At 41.4% G+C, this 15,265-nt stretch overlaps 1 protein-coding gene across 2 annotated transcripts in view; it reads left to right on the top strand.

Moving 5' to 3' along the window:
* The window catches only part of sh3pxd2aa (SH3 and PX domains 2Aa), a 282,467-nt gene that overhangs the window by 140,367 nt on the left and 126,835 nt on the right, over nucleotides 1–15,265 (top strand). Inside the window, exon 7 of one of the 2 annotated variants that reach the window (XM_048608735.1) lies at nucleotides 399–449. The exons of the other annotated variant lie outside the window; for it this stretch is intronic. Within the exon in view, the coding sequence (XP_048464692.1) occupies nucleotides 399–449 (51 nt within the window). The remainder of the gene's footprint in view (nucleotides 1–398; nucleotides 450–15,265) is intronic. 2 annotated transcript variants of the gene reach the window in all.

Here is a 15,265-nt window from a genome sequence, read left to right as displayed (position 1 = left end):
GTAACAGTCAGCACAGGAAGCCAAGTTCCCGGTATATAATTTCATTGGTGAACACTTAGCCTCTCTTTGATTCTTGTTGGCTTTGCTTTCAGCTGAGCTGACCTATTTTCTCCTATTCAAACTTATCATTAACACCTATTTTACATCTCAGTCTAAACTTTACCATATTGTCTTTTGCTCTTGGCACTCTCACATCTGTTCTCCTTTTCTATGTCAACCATCATTTTCCAACCCTTTTCAGTTTGGAAAAATAGTCTTTGAATTTAAACTCTGAATTAAGATAGCATTCACTTGATTTTCATACTTCCAAGACAATTTCCAAGAAATAGTTATAAGGGCCTCAATCATATACTGTTCCATTGATGCATGTATTGACCAATTTTTCATTATTATTCTAGAACCATGCAGTCAGTTGTTTAACAGAAATCCCTCCCATTGCAGAGTTTCAGGTAAGCTCCCACCAATCTGTGACTTCTGTGATGGGTGGTGGGAGAGGGTTGTGTCAGCAGTATGCCACTTCTCTCTTGCTCTTTCCCATCTTCCACATGCTTACAATTAAAATTTAAAGTGCCATGATGAGAGATGTGCAAGCAGGGAAAACACTTCAGTCATAAGACCTGCTGCTAGCTGACAATGCTGCAGCCAGAAAAGGGGCTTTAAACGAAGCTCTTACTTAAACATGGGCTCTCTGAAACACAACAAAAGCTTTCTTGTCTAACTCCACACCAATACAGACAGCACTAAAGTAGAACTGATATTTTTCAAAATTATATTTCCTATTTAAGTATTTCACGTTACATTGGTTATATTTTATTCAAGTGTGTTTTATCATTATTTTTTGAGGCTGGCTTAGTCAGAGAGCTTAATGGTGCCCAGTATTGTACTCATCACTCTGTGGACATAGCTGAACTTGCCAGCTTAGCTGGTCCTCCATTCTATGTATTGTAAAGATCATTTTCTGAGCTCAGTCTCAGTGGAGATTAATTGAAACGTAAACAAATAAGCAATGTAAACAAAATAAACTCAGCAAGTTTGGGAGCATTTATGGACAACGTAAAGTTAATGTTTGAGTCTGAAATGACCATGTGTTGGTGAATAATTATCCTCTGAAGGCTGTGGCAGCCAACTCTGAGGTGGACATGCATGGAGACAATATTGACAACACCTTTTAGGCCCCCTCATTTTCTTATCTTGATTAGCTATTCCCTTCATTCTCCCCATCATACCTAAGAGATCAGGCTTTCAGACCCTTCCCATTTCATTGCTCTTGACCCCTGACCTGACTCTCTGTCCTCCCCAGAATCTTCTCCCACTCCTCCATGTCCCTGAACCCAATCCGTACACAACCCTACAGCCCTTACTATTTACTTACCCTTGATTGTTCCAAATCTCTCTGTAAGCTGCTGTTCTCCTGCCTTCTCTTCTTTATGCAGATGTTTCTTGTGACTACAGGTGTTCACTCTCCCACAATGTAATGACAAAGTGACTCACTGGAGGTGTATTACCTGCAATTACAGATACTGTCACCGTCCTTGAGCTGTATTTGCAGACACGGTCACTCTCACATTGTAATTACAGAGTGACTATCTTGGCTGTATTTCTTGCAATTAGATGCCGTTACTCAAACCAAATTGTATTTACAGAGACCATCATCTTCCTGCCTGTATTTTCTGCAATTAGAGAGACAATCACTCTTCACAAGCTGTCTTGTGATTACACAGATGCAGTCACCTGCTACTCATTAGTGTTTTCTCTGGTTTCAGATACAACTTCATCTCTTAATTTATGTTGGTACAGTATATACCTCAATCTTTTCTTGTTTTCTGTTCAGTGTGCAGCTCGTAACTATTGCACAATCAGTTTTAAACAGGCTCAGTATATTCAATATATAATTAATGCCAACAAAAAAACAAACCCAGTTGAATGGCTTCTTTCAAAACATGCCTGAATTGCTCACAGTGTTTAATTTATGGTCTCAACAAGAGCTAGTAGTGCCATGATCATATTGTTCTTTGAGTGAGATGTAAAACAGGAATTGAAGCTAAACAGATTAAATCACAAGACAGACATGCAGTGAAATATAGGAAGATATTAAGAAACCTGTAGCGGTATATTGGTAAATTAATATCATGATTCCTAAATATGCAGTGGTACTTTTTGATAGAATGGGGAGAATTTTCACCCTCCTCAGGAAAATAAGAGTAAGAAGGCAGAATTTTTCATTTTAGACCCTAGGCATGGCATGGGCGTATTGAGTTTGTCACTTACATTGCACCTTGGATGGGTTTTTCTCGCATAATCACATGCTTTTCAACTCATTCCATATGAATGCAGGTTGAGTGGTGAATCTTAGGGAATAGGCAGTCAGGATGTTCTTGGCCCAAAAGGCTTGTGTGATATTTTTATAGGCCACTTGAACTGCTTTTACGGCAAACCTGCAGCATTGTTGGAGCCTACGTAGGTTGCTGTCACCCAACCTGGACATGTCTCAGACCAGACAGTAACTGGCCCCAAGCATTAGCAGTGCTTTTTGAAGTTCTGATCCAGGCCATCCCTAAAATAAGAAAAATCCTTTTTATCTGGGATGGCAACAGAATGCACTTCCATCAGAACCAGTTCTGTTGGAGTGAGATTGAAGCACAAGTCAGTGCCCATGTGCCTCACAAGAGCACTCTGATTCAACGCAAGAAGAAGCTGAACTGTCTTCTGCAATTTTCAAAGGTAAATGGCATCATCTCCTCACTGCAAACTGAAACTCAAAGAGATGTCCCTCAGTCTGTGCCTCATCACAGAGGATGATCAAGCGTAAGGATAACGTGAACTGAAAGGCGGACAGCTACCCCGGTTTTGTCAGTGTTCTAACGGTTTGCAGGCAGTGTGGTTCCTACTCACTTGCTGGAGATGGCTTAGGATATGCTGTGGTATACATGCGCAGAAAGCACTTGTGAATCCATTTCCATCACACTTGTAGATCCATACAGTGTGGAAGCAGGCCATTCAGCTCATTGAGTCCACACTGACTCAGAAGAGCATCTCACCCAGAACCACCCACTGACCCCATCCTGTGCCTCTAACCTTGCATTTCCCATGGCTAACCCTCGACACAATGGACAATTTGTCATGACCAATCAACCTAATCTGCACATCTTTGAACTATGGGAAGAAACCGGAACACCCAGAGGAAGCCCACGCAGACAGAGGGAGAATGTGCAAACTCCACACAGACAATTGCCCTGTTTATTTGCTTGCAGGACAAGATTGCCAAGGCCCAGACCAGGAGAGGGGTTTCAGATTTGCAAATCCTCATCCCATGTGAAGAGCAGGCCATAGATCTGGTACAAGAGGACCATACTTGATGTCTTTTGTTTTCAGAAGTCCAAGCAGAGCCAGACATTGGTCTTGTGCAAGAGACTGTGCTTCTTCACCAACTAATTCTTTGCTTTTCCGCGCCAGGTATTCTCAGCCACCAGAAAAGGATGAAGCACTAGATAACGTGACCTCCCTAGCAGCAGCAACACATTGTCTCCAAGGATGATGCCTCTATCACCTCAAAGCAGGCACCAACACAAGTTCACCTTCTCTGTCCATCAATATGTAGACATTCACTTTAGTGGATCCACTAGAGTAGGCTTGAGGTCATCATCTATAGAACACATCACTGATACGGGTCCACAACTAGTGGAGGTAACAACACCCAAGATCTCTGACCCTCTGACTGCGGGAGACAAAGCAACTTGCTGAGCTTAATGATAGAATGGGAATATCAGGCAGTGTTGCCAGACGCCCTCATTAAACTGAAGCAAAGGAAGCCAATCAAGTTCTGTCTACTGTTATGATTCTGGCATGTGGGTGCTTGGTTACCTCCACCGAAAGAGTGGTGGTTTCCTTCAAAAGCCAGATGCAGCATCACTCAGTGGCTGCCAGATTTGTGCTTAAACCTGGAACCCATTTCTGTACCTATGTATGCACGGCATCGTTGGCAAAGTGAGAGAGAGATAAAGCATCTCAATCTCATTCTAGGTGCCCCTTCATCTCAAGCAGACAAGGAAGTGCCAACAGGCTGTGATGTCAGTGTAAACGATTGCCCCTTGCACCTGCCCAAAAGCCTGCAAAACTGATTGCCCTGACTGCTTGATTCACCGCATCCAAATGGAAGTGTATAACTTAGTGCACTTTAATGAAGAAAATATCAGTTACCTTACCGATACATTTATGAGTGACTGACTGTGAAATTCCTCAGGGGTTCTCAGTGGCTCCCTGAAACAATCCACTTGCATAGAAGTTGAGGGCCATTGCTTACCTTAATGGTGACTGGCATGGGATTATATCCCAGTCCTTGGGGCTACAGCTGCTCATTCAGAAGCTGACTGATGTAAGATACAGCATCCCAGGAATCTTGTGATGCCCTCAGCATTGCCTCTCTTTAATTTGCCTGCAGTTTCTGGCCAGTGCTCTTCACCACTGCGGCCCCTCTTGATGGGGATGTGGTGCTTCTCCAGGCTGAATTTCAGCCTATCGTTGCTGATGCTTCTGCATCCTTTGGCACTGGTTCATCCTTAGCTGCAAGTTGAGCAGAAAATTAGTAATGCTGATAGGTGCCATTGTGTTGTCAGTTGCGGGAGATCTGTTAAGATAGTAAGTTGCAGTGTTCCTCACCTGGTCTCCAAATGTTATGATGAAAAGACAGGAAAGGAAGATGAGTTATTTTCAAATCAGATCATTGATTTGTAGAGTAGACTTGATGGTCTGAAGGCCTACTGCTGCTGTGTGTTATGGTTTCAAACAGGAGATTCAGCCCATTGTTCAGCATTTCTTTCTTTTCTCCTTTTTGACTCTCTTCCTGTCTATATCCGTGACCTTTCTGATGCTCACCACTGATTTTAACAGTTCCAGTTTCTTTGCCCTTTTCATCACAGATGACCAATCTCTTGACACCTGTTATCCCCGTGAGGAAAGCCTATGATCTCTGTTTCTTCCCTGAGATGAGGACCAATCAGCCCTGTCTGCACAACCTTCCTCTGCCTTGCTGAACTGGAATACATTGAATTATTCCTCCATTGAGTAGGCTGGATGGCCTTCTCTAGCTCTTGATTCTTAACTGCCCTCTGGACAATTAGGGATTGGCAATAAATGCTACCTGGCCCACGATGCTCTCATCCTGTGAATGAATAAAAAAAAACATATGTTTGTAGTCAATACAAGTTCCACCTGGCATGGTAGAATTTGAATCTGTGTCACCAGAATATTTGTCACTATGCCACTGATTTCCAGCAAGAAAAGTATTGATGCCAAAGATTATGTATTACTTTATATCGGGTATAGACTACAAAACAATAGATTTTATTAAATGTTATAAATCATTCATTAGGCCTTAGCTATAATATTATCACCACTGTTTATGAAGACTGTCAAGACCTTTAACAGGGTACACAGGACGTTTAGTAGAATGGTACCACAGTTGTGTGGAAAGAGTGAATAATCTGGGGTAATTCTCCTTAGAATTGATAAAGCTAAAGGGAGATTTATTGAGATAATAGTTATTTTGCTATTGTATTGCTAACAGTAATGGCTAATACTCTGATACCTTCCCTAACCATTTGGTAAATATGACTGCCCAAAATTAGGTTTAAATGAAATGTTTACCTCCATTCCTCCCTTTGAGAAGATGCCAACAGTCTGCTTTGTGTTTCTTTCTCCTTGCTGTCTGTCCTCCTCCTTTCTCTATTCACACTCCTCTCCATGTTCTCTTTTCTGAGTAGTATGGCTATGATCTAAAACAAGGCTAGGGTGTTGAGCACACATCCTGTACTCTGGCATGGTGAATGTCCACCCTTTCTCGTAAGTACCCCAGGTGCCAGATTATTACTTTGCTCATATTGCCTAAATTTTTCCAGTTCCTGGTTTTCAATAATGTACTTATTCAAAAGCTACTTAAATTTGTTCCAAGACTAGTGCGCAATCTGACAAGGATTTATATATATGCATTTGACAAAGGTTTGGTCCAAAAGTATCATAATTACAAACACATTAGGTTGGTCTTAGAACAGCTTTTTTATTTCCTACACAGATCTGAGCTGAGTTTCTGAAGTATATTGTTTGCATAGGCCTCATATTCAAACACCCACTCCTGCATTTAACATTAAAACATTTCAAATCGAATTGGAACTAATTGTACTCAAGCAGAGTTCAAATTAATTAATTCTACATAGCTTCTATTAAGGACCATAAATAAAATGCTGCTAAAGTTCTCATTAAATCCTGCTGCTGCTTTTTTGTAATGTGGAACAGAGGATGTAGTAGTGACAATGATGCAAGATGAGAATCTGAACCCACCTGAGTTTGAGACTGGGAAGAGAAGACTGTAGCTGTAGTGAGAAAGATTTAAATTGTTATGACATTTGATGAATAATTATCTGATGTTCTGATTTTCACCTCTTGATTAAGCATTCCCAGAAATAGGATGGTATCTTCAGCCATCCTCTGAGCACACTTCTAGCAGATGCACAGTTAAAAAACTTTGTGCAATATGAATACAAAAGGTAACAGAGAGGCAAGAGTGGATGTTGGACCACTGGAAAATGAGGCTGGAGAAATATTGATGGAGAACGAAGAAAAAGCAGAGGAAAGGAATAAGTACTTTGCATCAGACGTGATAGTGGAACACATTAGTAACATACCAGAACTTCAAGAGAGTCAGGAGGCAGAGGAGAGTTTTGTGGCCATAACCAAGGACAAGGTGCTGGGGAAGCTGAAAGGTCTGAAGGTGGATAAATCACCTGGACCACATGAACTACGCTCCAGGGTTCTGAAGGAGATAGCTGAGGAAATTGTGGAAGGATTGATTGTGATCTTTCAGGAATCACTTGAGTCAGGGAGGGTCCCAGAGAACTGGAAAATAGAAAATATTAAGATTCTTTTTTGAGAAGGAAGGGAGGCAGAAGATGGGGAATTATAGGCTGGTTAGTTAGCCTAACCTTGGTCATTGGTAAGATTCTGGAGTCCATTATTAAGGATAAGATCACAGAGTACTTGGAAGTGCATGGTAAAATAGGGCTGAGCCAGCATGGCTTCATCAAGGGCGGTCATGCCTGAAAAATGTTAGAATTCTTTGATGAGGTAATGAGCAAGTTAGAAAAAGGAGAGCCCGTGGACGTGATCTATTTGGATTTCCAGAAAGTCTTTGACAAGATGCCACACAGGAGACTGCTAAATAAAAGCTCAAGGTGTTAGGGGCAAGGTACTGGCAGAAGGCAGAGATTGGAGATAAAGGGGTCTTTTCATGATGGCAGCCGGTGACTAGTGAGGTTCCACAGTGGTCAGTGTTAGGACCGCAACTACTCATATTATACATTAACAATCTGGACAAAGGAATTGAGGGCATTGTTGCTACATTTAGAAATGACACAAAAATATTTGGAAGGAGAGGCAGTGTTGAGGCACGGTGGCTGCAGAAGGACTCAAACACACTAGGAGAGTGAGCAAAGAAGTCACAGATGGAATAGAGCGTAGAAAAGTGTGAGGTTATGCACTTTCATAGGCAGAACAGAGGCATAGATCTTTTTCTAAATGGAGAAAAGCTTTGGAAATTTGAAGTACAAAGGGACTGAGGATTCCCTGTTCAGTTCTCTTAAGTTTTACATGCAGGTTCAATTGGCAGTTAGGAAGGCAAATGCAATGTTAGCTTTCATTTTGAGAGGGCTAGAAGAGCAGTGATGTAATGCTAGCCTGCATAATACTGTGGTCAGACTACATTTGGAATATTGTGAGCAGTTTTGAGCCCCGTAATCTAAGGAATGATGTGCTGCCCTTGGAGCGGATCCAGAGGAGGTTTACAAGAATGCCACCAGGGATGGAAGGGCTTATCATATGAGGAGCCATTGTCAACTCTGAGTCTGTATTTGATGGTTGAAGGGGGGATCTCATTGAAACTTACAGAATACTGAGAGACCTGAATAGAGTGGACATGCAGAAGATGTTTCATCAGTGGGAGAGACTAGGACTTGAGAGCGTAGCCTCCAAGTGAAGTCCCTTTAGAACTGAGATGAGGAAGATTTTTTTCAGCCAGAGGGTGGTGAATCTGTGGAACTCATTGCCGAGAAGGCCATAGAGGCCAAGTTACTGAGTGTATTTAAAACATATTTGGTAAGGGGATCAAAGTTGCAGGAGGAAGGCAGAAGAATAGGGTTGAGAAACATATCAGCCGTGATGGATTGGCAAAGCAGTCACTCTCGTTCCATCCCTTCATCATGGCCACCTTCAGTGGAAACACAACTCTACTTACTTTCTTTCTGGACCTCCTCTATAGATGCTTCTTTAGTACTTGCTACAGTAACCAGCTTTGGCCATCGCTCTCAGTAGTACTGCTTGGCCTGGTAAGCTGCCAAGCCCTCTTGAAGGCGGTCTTTTTGCCTTTAAAGGCACATGACCCTTGCTACATAGTAAACTGCCTGATTAGCTTATTTGATTATAATAGAGCTTTCAGATGTGGCAGTGGCATTAAATATAACCTCCACATTTCTCCAGTAACCAGTCATCAAAATATCCAGATGTGCTGTGTGAATATCATGTAAAAGTATAGAAAGAAGCATTTAGGAAAAGTTGGCTAACTGTGATTGGACCTGTTCCAATTGGCTTCTGTTGCAATTAATTTTACTTTTTTTTATTTTTAAGTCTACTTTTCCCTATGCATAATTGGCTTTGATGAGTTTAAGTTATTGTATGTTTTCTGTTTCTGGTGGTTGTCATTGTTATTCTGATTGCTATTCTGATTGCTATTGGTGTTTAAGTCATAATAGCTAGAAAAGTGAGGAATAATGTTCTTTCAGGAATTTTAAACCAGCTACATCATTGAAATAATTGAGCAGGAATCTTTGTGGAGCCAACAAATATGAGCGCAGTGACATCTGCCTTTGTTGCAGGACCTGCAGTTTTGACCCTCCACACATCTGTCCTCAGAACAGCAGGTCCATTTGCTTGGTAGAAGTGGACCTTAACATAACCTGACGATTTTGTGCAGTCTCAACATGTCAGGAAATAACTTCCACTTCAGGAAGCCAGCAGTATATGAGTGCATCAGATAAGTAATAGCCATAGAATCATAGAGATGTACAGCCCGGAAACAGACACTTCGGTCAACTCGTCTATGCCGACCAGATATCCGAAATTAATCTAGTCCAATTTGCCAGCATTTGGTCCATATCCTTCTAAACCTTTCCTATTCGTATACCCATTCAGATACTTTTTAAATGTTGTAATTGTACCAGCCTCCACCACTTCCTCTGGCAGTTCATTCCATTCACACACCACCCTCTGTGTGAAAAAGTTGCTTAGGTCCCTTTTAAATCTTTCCCTTCTCACGTTAAACCAATGCCCTCTAGTTTTGGACTGCACTGGCCTGGGAAAAAAAATCAGCCTATCCATGCACCTGATTTTATAAACTTCCATGAGGTAACCCCTAAGCCTCTAACACTCCAGGAAAAGTAGCCCCATCCTATTCAGGCTGTCTACAGTTCAAACCCTCCGACCCTGGCAATATCCTTGTAAATCTTTTCTGAACCCTTTCAAGTTTCACAACATCTTTCCTATAGCAGGGAGACAAGAATTGAATGCAGTATTCCAAAAGTGGCCTAACCAATATCTTGTACACCCACAACATGACCTCCTAACTCCTATACTCAATGCACTGACCAATAAAGGCAAGCGTACAAATGCCACCTTCACTGCCGGTCTACCTGTGACTCCCTAACATTACAAAGTCGCAATACGTTCTCCAAGGGATGCATCATTTGAACAGGGTACACATTTTCTACTGTTTGTGGGGAGTGGAGTGTGTGGGGTTCTCCTTAGTTCAAAGTGTTACACATACACTGGGATGGGCATCACATCAAATCTTAAATTTCACCAAATAAGAGATATGATGAACTGTCACTGCACAACCTCTGTTACAAACATATCTTTCCTTGGGTAAGAAATCAAAACTGTACACAATATTCCAGGTATGCCTTCACAAAGGCCTTGTGCGGCCGTCGTATACATCTTTGCTGCTATTCTCAAACCCTTTTGCAATGAATGCCAGCAAAGCATTTGCCTTCTTAACTGCTTGCTGCACTTGCATGCTTGATTTCAGCAACAGGTTTGAAGGATAGGCATGTCCCTTTGTACATTAATATTTCGCAATCTATCATCATTTAAATAATAAACAAATACAGAAATTGCTGGAAAAATTCAACCGGTCTGGTATCATCTATGGAGAAAAATCAGAGTTAACGTTTCGGATCCGGTGCCCCTTCTTCAGAACTCTAATTTCTCTCCATAGATGCTGCCAGAACTGCTGAGATTGCCCAGCAATTTCTGTGTTTGTTTTTGTTTCTGATTTCCAGTCTCCACAGTTCTTCTGGCTTTTCATTGAATAATATGCTGCACTTCTGTTTTTCCTACCGGAATAGATAATGTTGCACTTATCCATGTTACGTTACACCTGTTAAACATTTGCCCACTCACTGATCATCTCTAAGTTACCTTTGAAGCTGTTTTACTTCCTCCATACCACTCTTAGTTCCTTCTAGATTTTCGTTGTCAGCAGGTTTGAAAAGAATACATTTTATTCTCTCATCCAATTGTTGATGCATATTGTGTAAAGCTGGGAGACCAAGCACTGATCCCTGCGATACTCCACTTTTCATTGCCTTCCACTTGAAAAAGGCCCATTTATTCATCCTGATTTTTTTTCCTGTCTGCTAGCTAATTTTCAGTTCATACCAGTTATATTACGATCAATTCGAAGTGCTTTGATTTTACATAATAATCTCTTAGATGGGGCTATGCCTTATGCCTCTCATGACCTTATAAACCTTTATAAGCTCACCCCTCAGCTTCTGACACTCCAGGGAAAAATCCCCTTCCTAAAATCAGATCGATTTTATGTAATCCTGTTGGTGTCTTCTAAATGGCCAGTTGTTACTGTCTTGGTTATACGAAAAAGGCTGGAGTCTATTGCAGATGTTCCTCAGCAGGACCAGTAAGCTTTCAGCACCAAAGGCAGTGATGTCCATTATTTCTATAAGGCCAGCCAATACCACAATAGTCCGTCTGAATAGCAAGCCACATCTCTTCAAATATTGCTGCTTTAGCAATATTAAGATCCTCAATCAAATAAGAATACAATTTCAAATGGTCAATCTGTACTCATATTTTCACTTTGAATGTTTTTCATTTGTCTTGGTTTTGCTTTATTTGCTTTCAGACAGCAGCATTCTGGTACTTGTTCCATGGCTACTACTCTTTTCGACATTGTGTCACCAATTCTTTGCAGTCATTTAATCTCCTGACTTGCACCTTTTCAGGACTCTCCTCTTTTATTACTTTTCCGTTCTCCCCCTTTCATTTGCTTGGAATCTGCTATGTTTCTAACTTTTTCCAGTTCTGATGAATGGTCATCAATCTAAGCTTTAACATTTTCTCTCTACATAGAAGCTGCTTGACCTGTAAAATTAATTAACTATTTTAATGCGAGTTTGCTGTGTTTGTAAAGAATATTGTATTTTGAAACAATGTTGATATTGTCAAAATTACAGCTCTCCAAAACATCTTATTGGCTTTTGACCATTATGAGATGGTGAATACATAATGGGGCAAATGTTCTTGTCTCTAGATCATCGGAGACAGGACGTATGATTGACAAGGCATGTCAGGTGGAAGTCCTGGCATGTCAGGTGAAAGTCCCAACATGCAGACCTATATGGGAATTTGCCAAGAACTTTCAACTTTATGTAGGCAATTCCCCTGCTTCCTGGTATCCTTTGCAAATGACTCCAACTTTGAATTACCTGAATAGTTACCCAGAAAACATTAGACATATTAAAGCCTAGTCTGACTCTTGTGTCTGTCTCTTCATCGTTTGTCCAATCAAACTAGCCCCTGACCTGAACTGCCTTCCCTCTAACCTAATTACCCTCATCACTCAACTAACACCGACTACCTGACTATTCCTTGACCAGACGTAACTCTCTTCCCAGTTATCAGCCTGACACAACCTGAGTGTTATCCTGACCATTCTCATATCTGGCAGACCTGATTATCTCTGCCCTATTCTAACAGAGTACACTTCCCCCATTGCCTGACTACCCTGCAATCAAATTGATTACCCTTCTGAATACCTGTCTAACCCCCAACTAAACCTGACTACCCATTATCACCTTATTACTAACCCACCAACCTGATCCAATTTACCAACTCTACCATTTACCTCATCACCCTACCACTTTCTCATTCCCTTATTCATTCTCTCAGCCATTTCCTCACCCATCCATTCAACCGTTCCCTCACCATTTCACTAGCAGTGAAAGACAATATTTAAACTAACCTTTCAGCAGTGAGTACATAAAAAATGAAAATGTCCTGACTTTGCCTGCGTCCACTTTTCCCTGGTGGAGTTTCCCAATGAATGCTGGGCTAAACATTTCTGCAGAAGCTGTGCTTGGAAGGTCCAGCAAGCAATGCACAGCAACGTTAGATCAGAACTTTCAAGCTCAGTGGCAATCTGATGATTCGAGCCACTGCTCTGTAGATCAGGGCCAGTCCTTCCTTTCTTGCTTTCATTCGGCATCAGCATAGCTGTTGGTGGACAAAATAAGAGTTGGACAGACCATAAGATGTACAAGCAGGAAAAGGTAATTGGTCCCAATAAGCCTGGTTTACAGTTTATTGATATGTTACGCCTCAGTGATTTTAGCACACTGGAACTTAAGTTCTGCTATTCCCAGAGTCATCACAAAAGCTAAATGAAATAACTCTACGAAGGCCAGTATCCCGTCACCAAGTCACCCTTTATTTACATTTGCATAGTACATGACACTAAGCCAGCTAGCACATCAATGCCATAGGTATCACTTTGCATCACAAATTGGCCAAATGAGCTAACTGACCCCCTTTGAAGGAAATGCATAGTAACCGATTCCCTGATAAAATGTCTCTGCAGGAGAAGTTTTCTTCAGGTTTAATCTGAATTGTAGACTGCAGAGATCTCTCTCTCTCTCTCTCTGTACCTCTCTCTCTCCCTTTCTCAGTCTTGGTAACTTGTTTCCAGCTCCAAGCTGCTCAACCACCAAAGAGTCAATCACACCGTTATTGGCAAGCAAAAGGTCCCTGTCATTGATAACTGTCACAAGTCCACAGACCAGTTAACCTCTTGTTGCTGACATAAACTGCCTTATTATACACCTTTGACTCCAGATCATCTATAATCTAATTTCAATTACTGCTTATTGAAGCAGTTTTCTTTTAGTCTTTCACAGTTCAGTCCCCAGTTTTCAAAAACATAAAATAAAAAGTCACTGTCCTTACATGTGTTCACCCTAAACAAGATCCTCCCGTTGTCCTTTCTATAAATATGAGAACACAGTGGCTAACTGCCCCAGTATTTTTGTGTGATAGTTGATATGTAGGACGTTCATTCTGAGAACTGTCTACCTCTTCTTCTATCGCACTCTCACTATCTTCATCAATTTCCAGCACTGTTACCACCTGACACATTTTCTCCTCCTTACCCATAAGACCATAAATATAGCAGCAGAATTAGGCCATTCGGTCCATCAGGTCCAACAATGATAATGGCTGATAGTTTTCTTAACCTCCTTCTCCTACTTTCTCCCCCTAATTCAATCCTTTTACTAATTATCAACCTATCTATCTTTGTCCTACATACTCTCAATAACTTGGCCTCCACAGGCTTTTGTGGCAATGGATTCCCCAGATTCACCACCCTATGGCTGAAGAAAGTCCTCCTCATCAGTTCCAAAAGGTCTGAGCTGTGCCTTCAGGCCCTAGTCTGTCCTACTAGTGGAAATATCTTTTTCACATCCACTCTACTCAGACCTGTCAGTATTTTGTAAGTTTCAATGAGATGTTCCTCCCACATTCCCTAAAGTCCATCAAAGACAGAGCAAGAGTCCTAAAATGCTCCTCATATGACAAGCTGTTCATCCCAGGATCATTTTTCTAAATCTCCTCTGGACCCCATTCAACACTACCATGTCATTCCCTAAATATGGGGCCCTAAACTGCTCATAATATTCCAAATGTAATCTGACCAGAGAATTATACAGTATCAGCAATACATCACTACTCTTGTATTCTAGCTCTCTCAAAATGCATGCTAACATTGCATATGCCTTCATAGCTGCACGTGAACTTTAAGAGAACTGGACTGGGACTAAGTTTCTTTGTGCTTCAGATTCCCAAAGCTTTTCCCTGTTTAGAAAATAGACTGTCCCTGTATTCTTCCTATCAAAATGAATAACTTTACACTTTCCCACATTGTATTCCATCTGCTACTTCTTTGCCCACTGTCCGAGCCTGTCCAAGTCCTTCTGCAGCCTCCTCAACACTATCTGTCCTTCATCTTCCTTTGTGTCAGCTGCAACCTTAGCAACAATGCCATCAGTTCCTTAATCCAGATCATAATCTGTAAAACGAATTGTTGAGAACCCGATGCTGACCCCAGCGGAACTCCACTAGTCACCTGCTGCCATCCCTACTCTTTGCTTTCTGCCATTCATAGAGTCATACAGCATGAAAACAGTCCCTTTGATCCACTAGTCCCTGCCAACCATGTTCCCAAACCAAACCATCCCCCTTGCCTGCTTATGGCCCATTTCTTAACTACTCTGACTACCACTCATCCAGACAATGAGTCATACTCAATTGTACTATTTGACTAGGATATGCCATCCCCCATGGCATTTACCAACACTTTGACTTTTAATTAACTCTCTGGAGGGGACACTAAATCCTTCTCCAGCAAGAGAGTTTGAGTAGCCTTTGTATCCCTTAGAATAGTAATGGGCTTGGATGCTTCATTTGAAGAAAAAGGGTTTATCTTACCTTTAGATAAAACTTTTCCAATGTCTCTTCTACCCATTGCCCTTCTTCTGCACTCACAGCAGAGTCTTCCTCCAGTCTCTTAATTGCAGTTAGGGCTACAATCCGATTGTAGCCTTTTCCTTCTGATTTCCTTTTTGGACTCATTCTTGTTGAACTCCAACAAATCCAATCAGTTTTGATTTTACCCTCCAGCATTTAGAACATATGTATCCCATCTTGTTTCAATGGAAACACCTTGGCTTCCGATTTTCACCTCCACTCTCATTACTTTCCTTTCTGACCTGAGGAGGAGACCTTTGGGCATTCTCAGTTACCTATTCCTTACCTTGGCTACTTAACAAGTGTAGTGCTGGTATCTCACTTATCTCTGCCGTTTTAGCTTTGA

Source organism: Rhincodon typus, chromosome 20 (genome assembly GCF_021869965.1).
Source record: "Rhincodon typus isolate 14 chromosome 20, sRhiTyp1.1, whole genome shotgun sequence".
In the NCBI taxonomy this organism is placed as follows: domain Eukaryota; kingdom Metazoa; phylum Chordata; class Chondrichthyes; order Orectolobiformes; family Rhincodontidae; genus Rhincodon; species Rhincodon typus.
The sequence above is the reverse complement of the archived record's forward strand: the minus strand, read 5'-3'. Positions and strand labels throughout refer to the sequence as shown.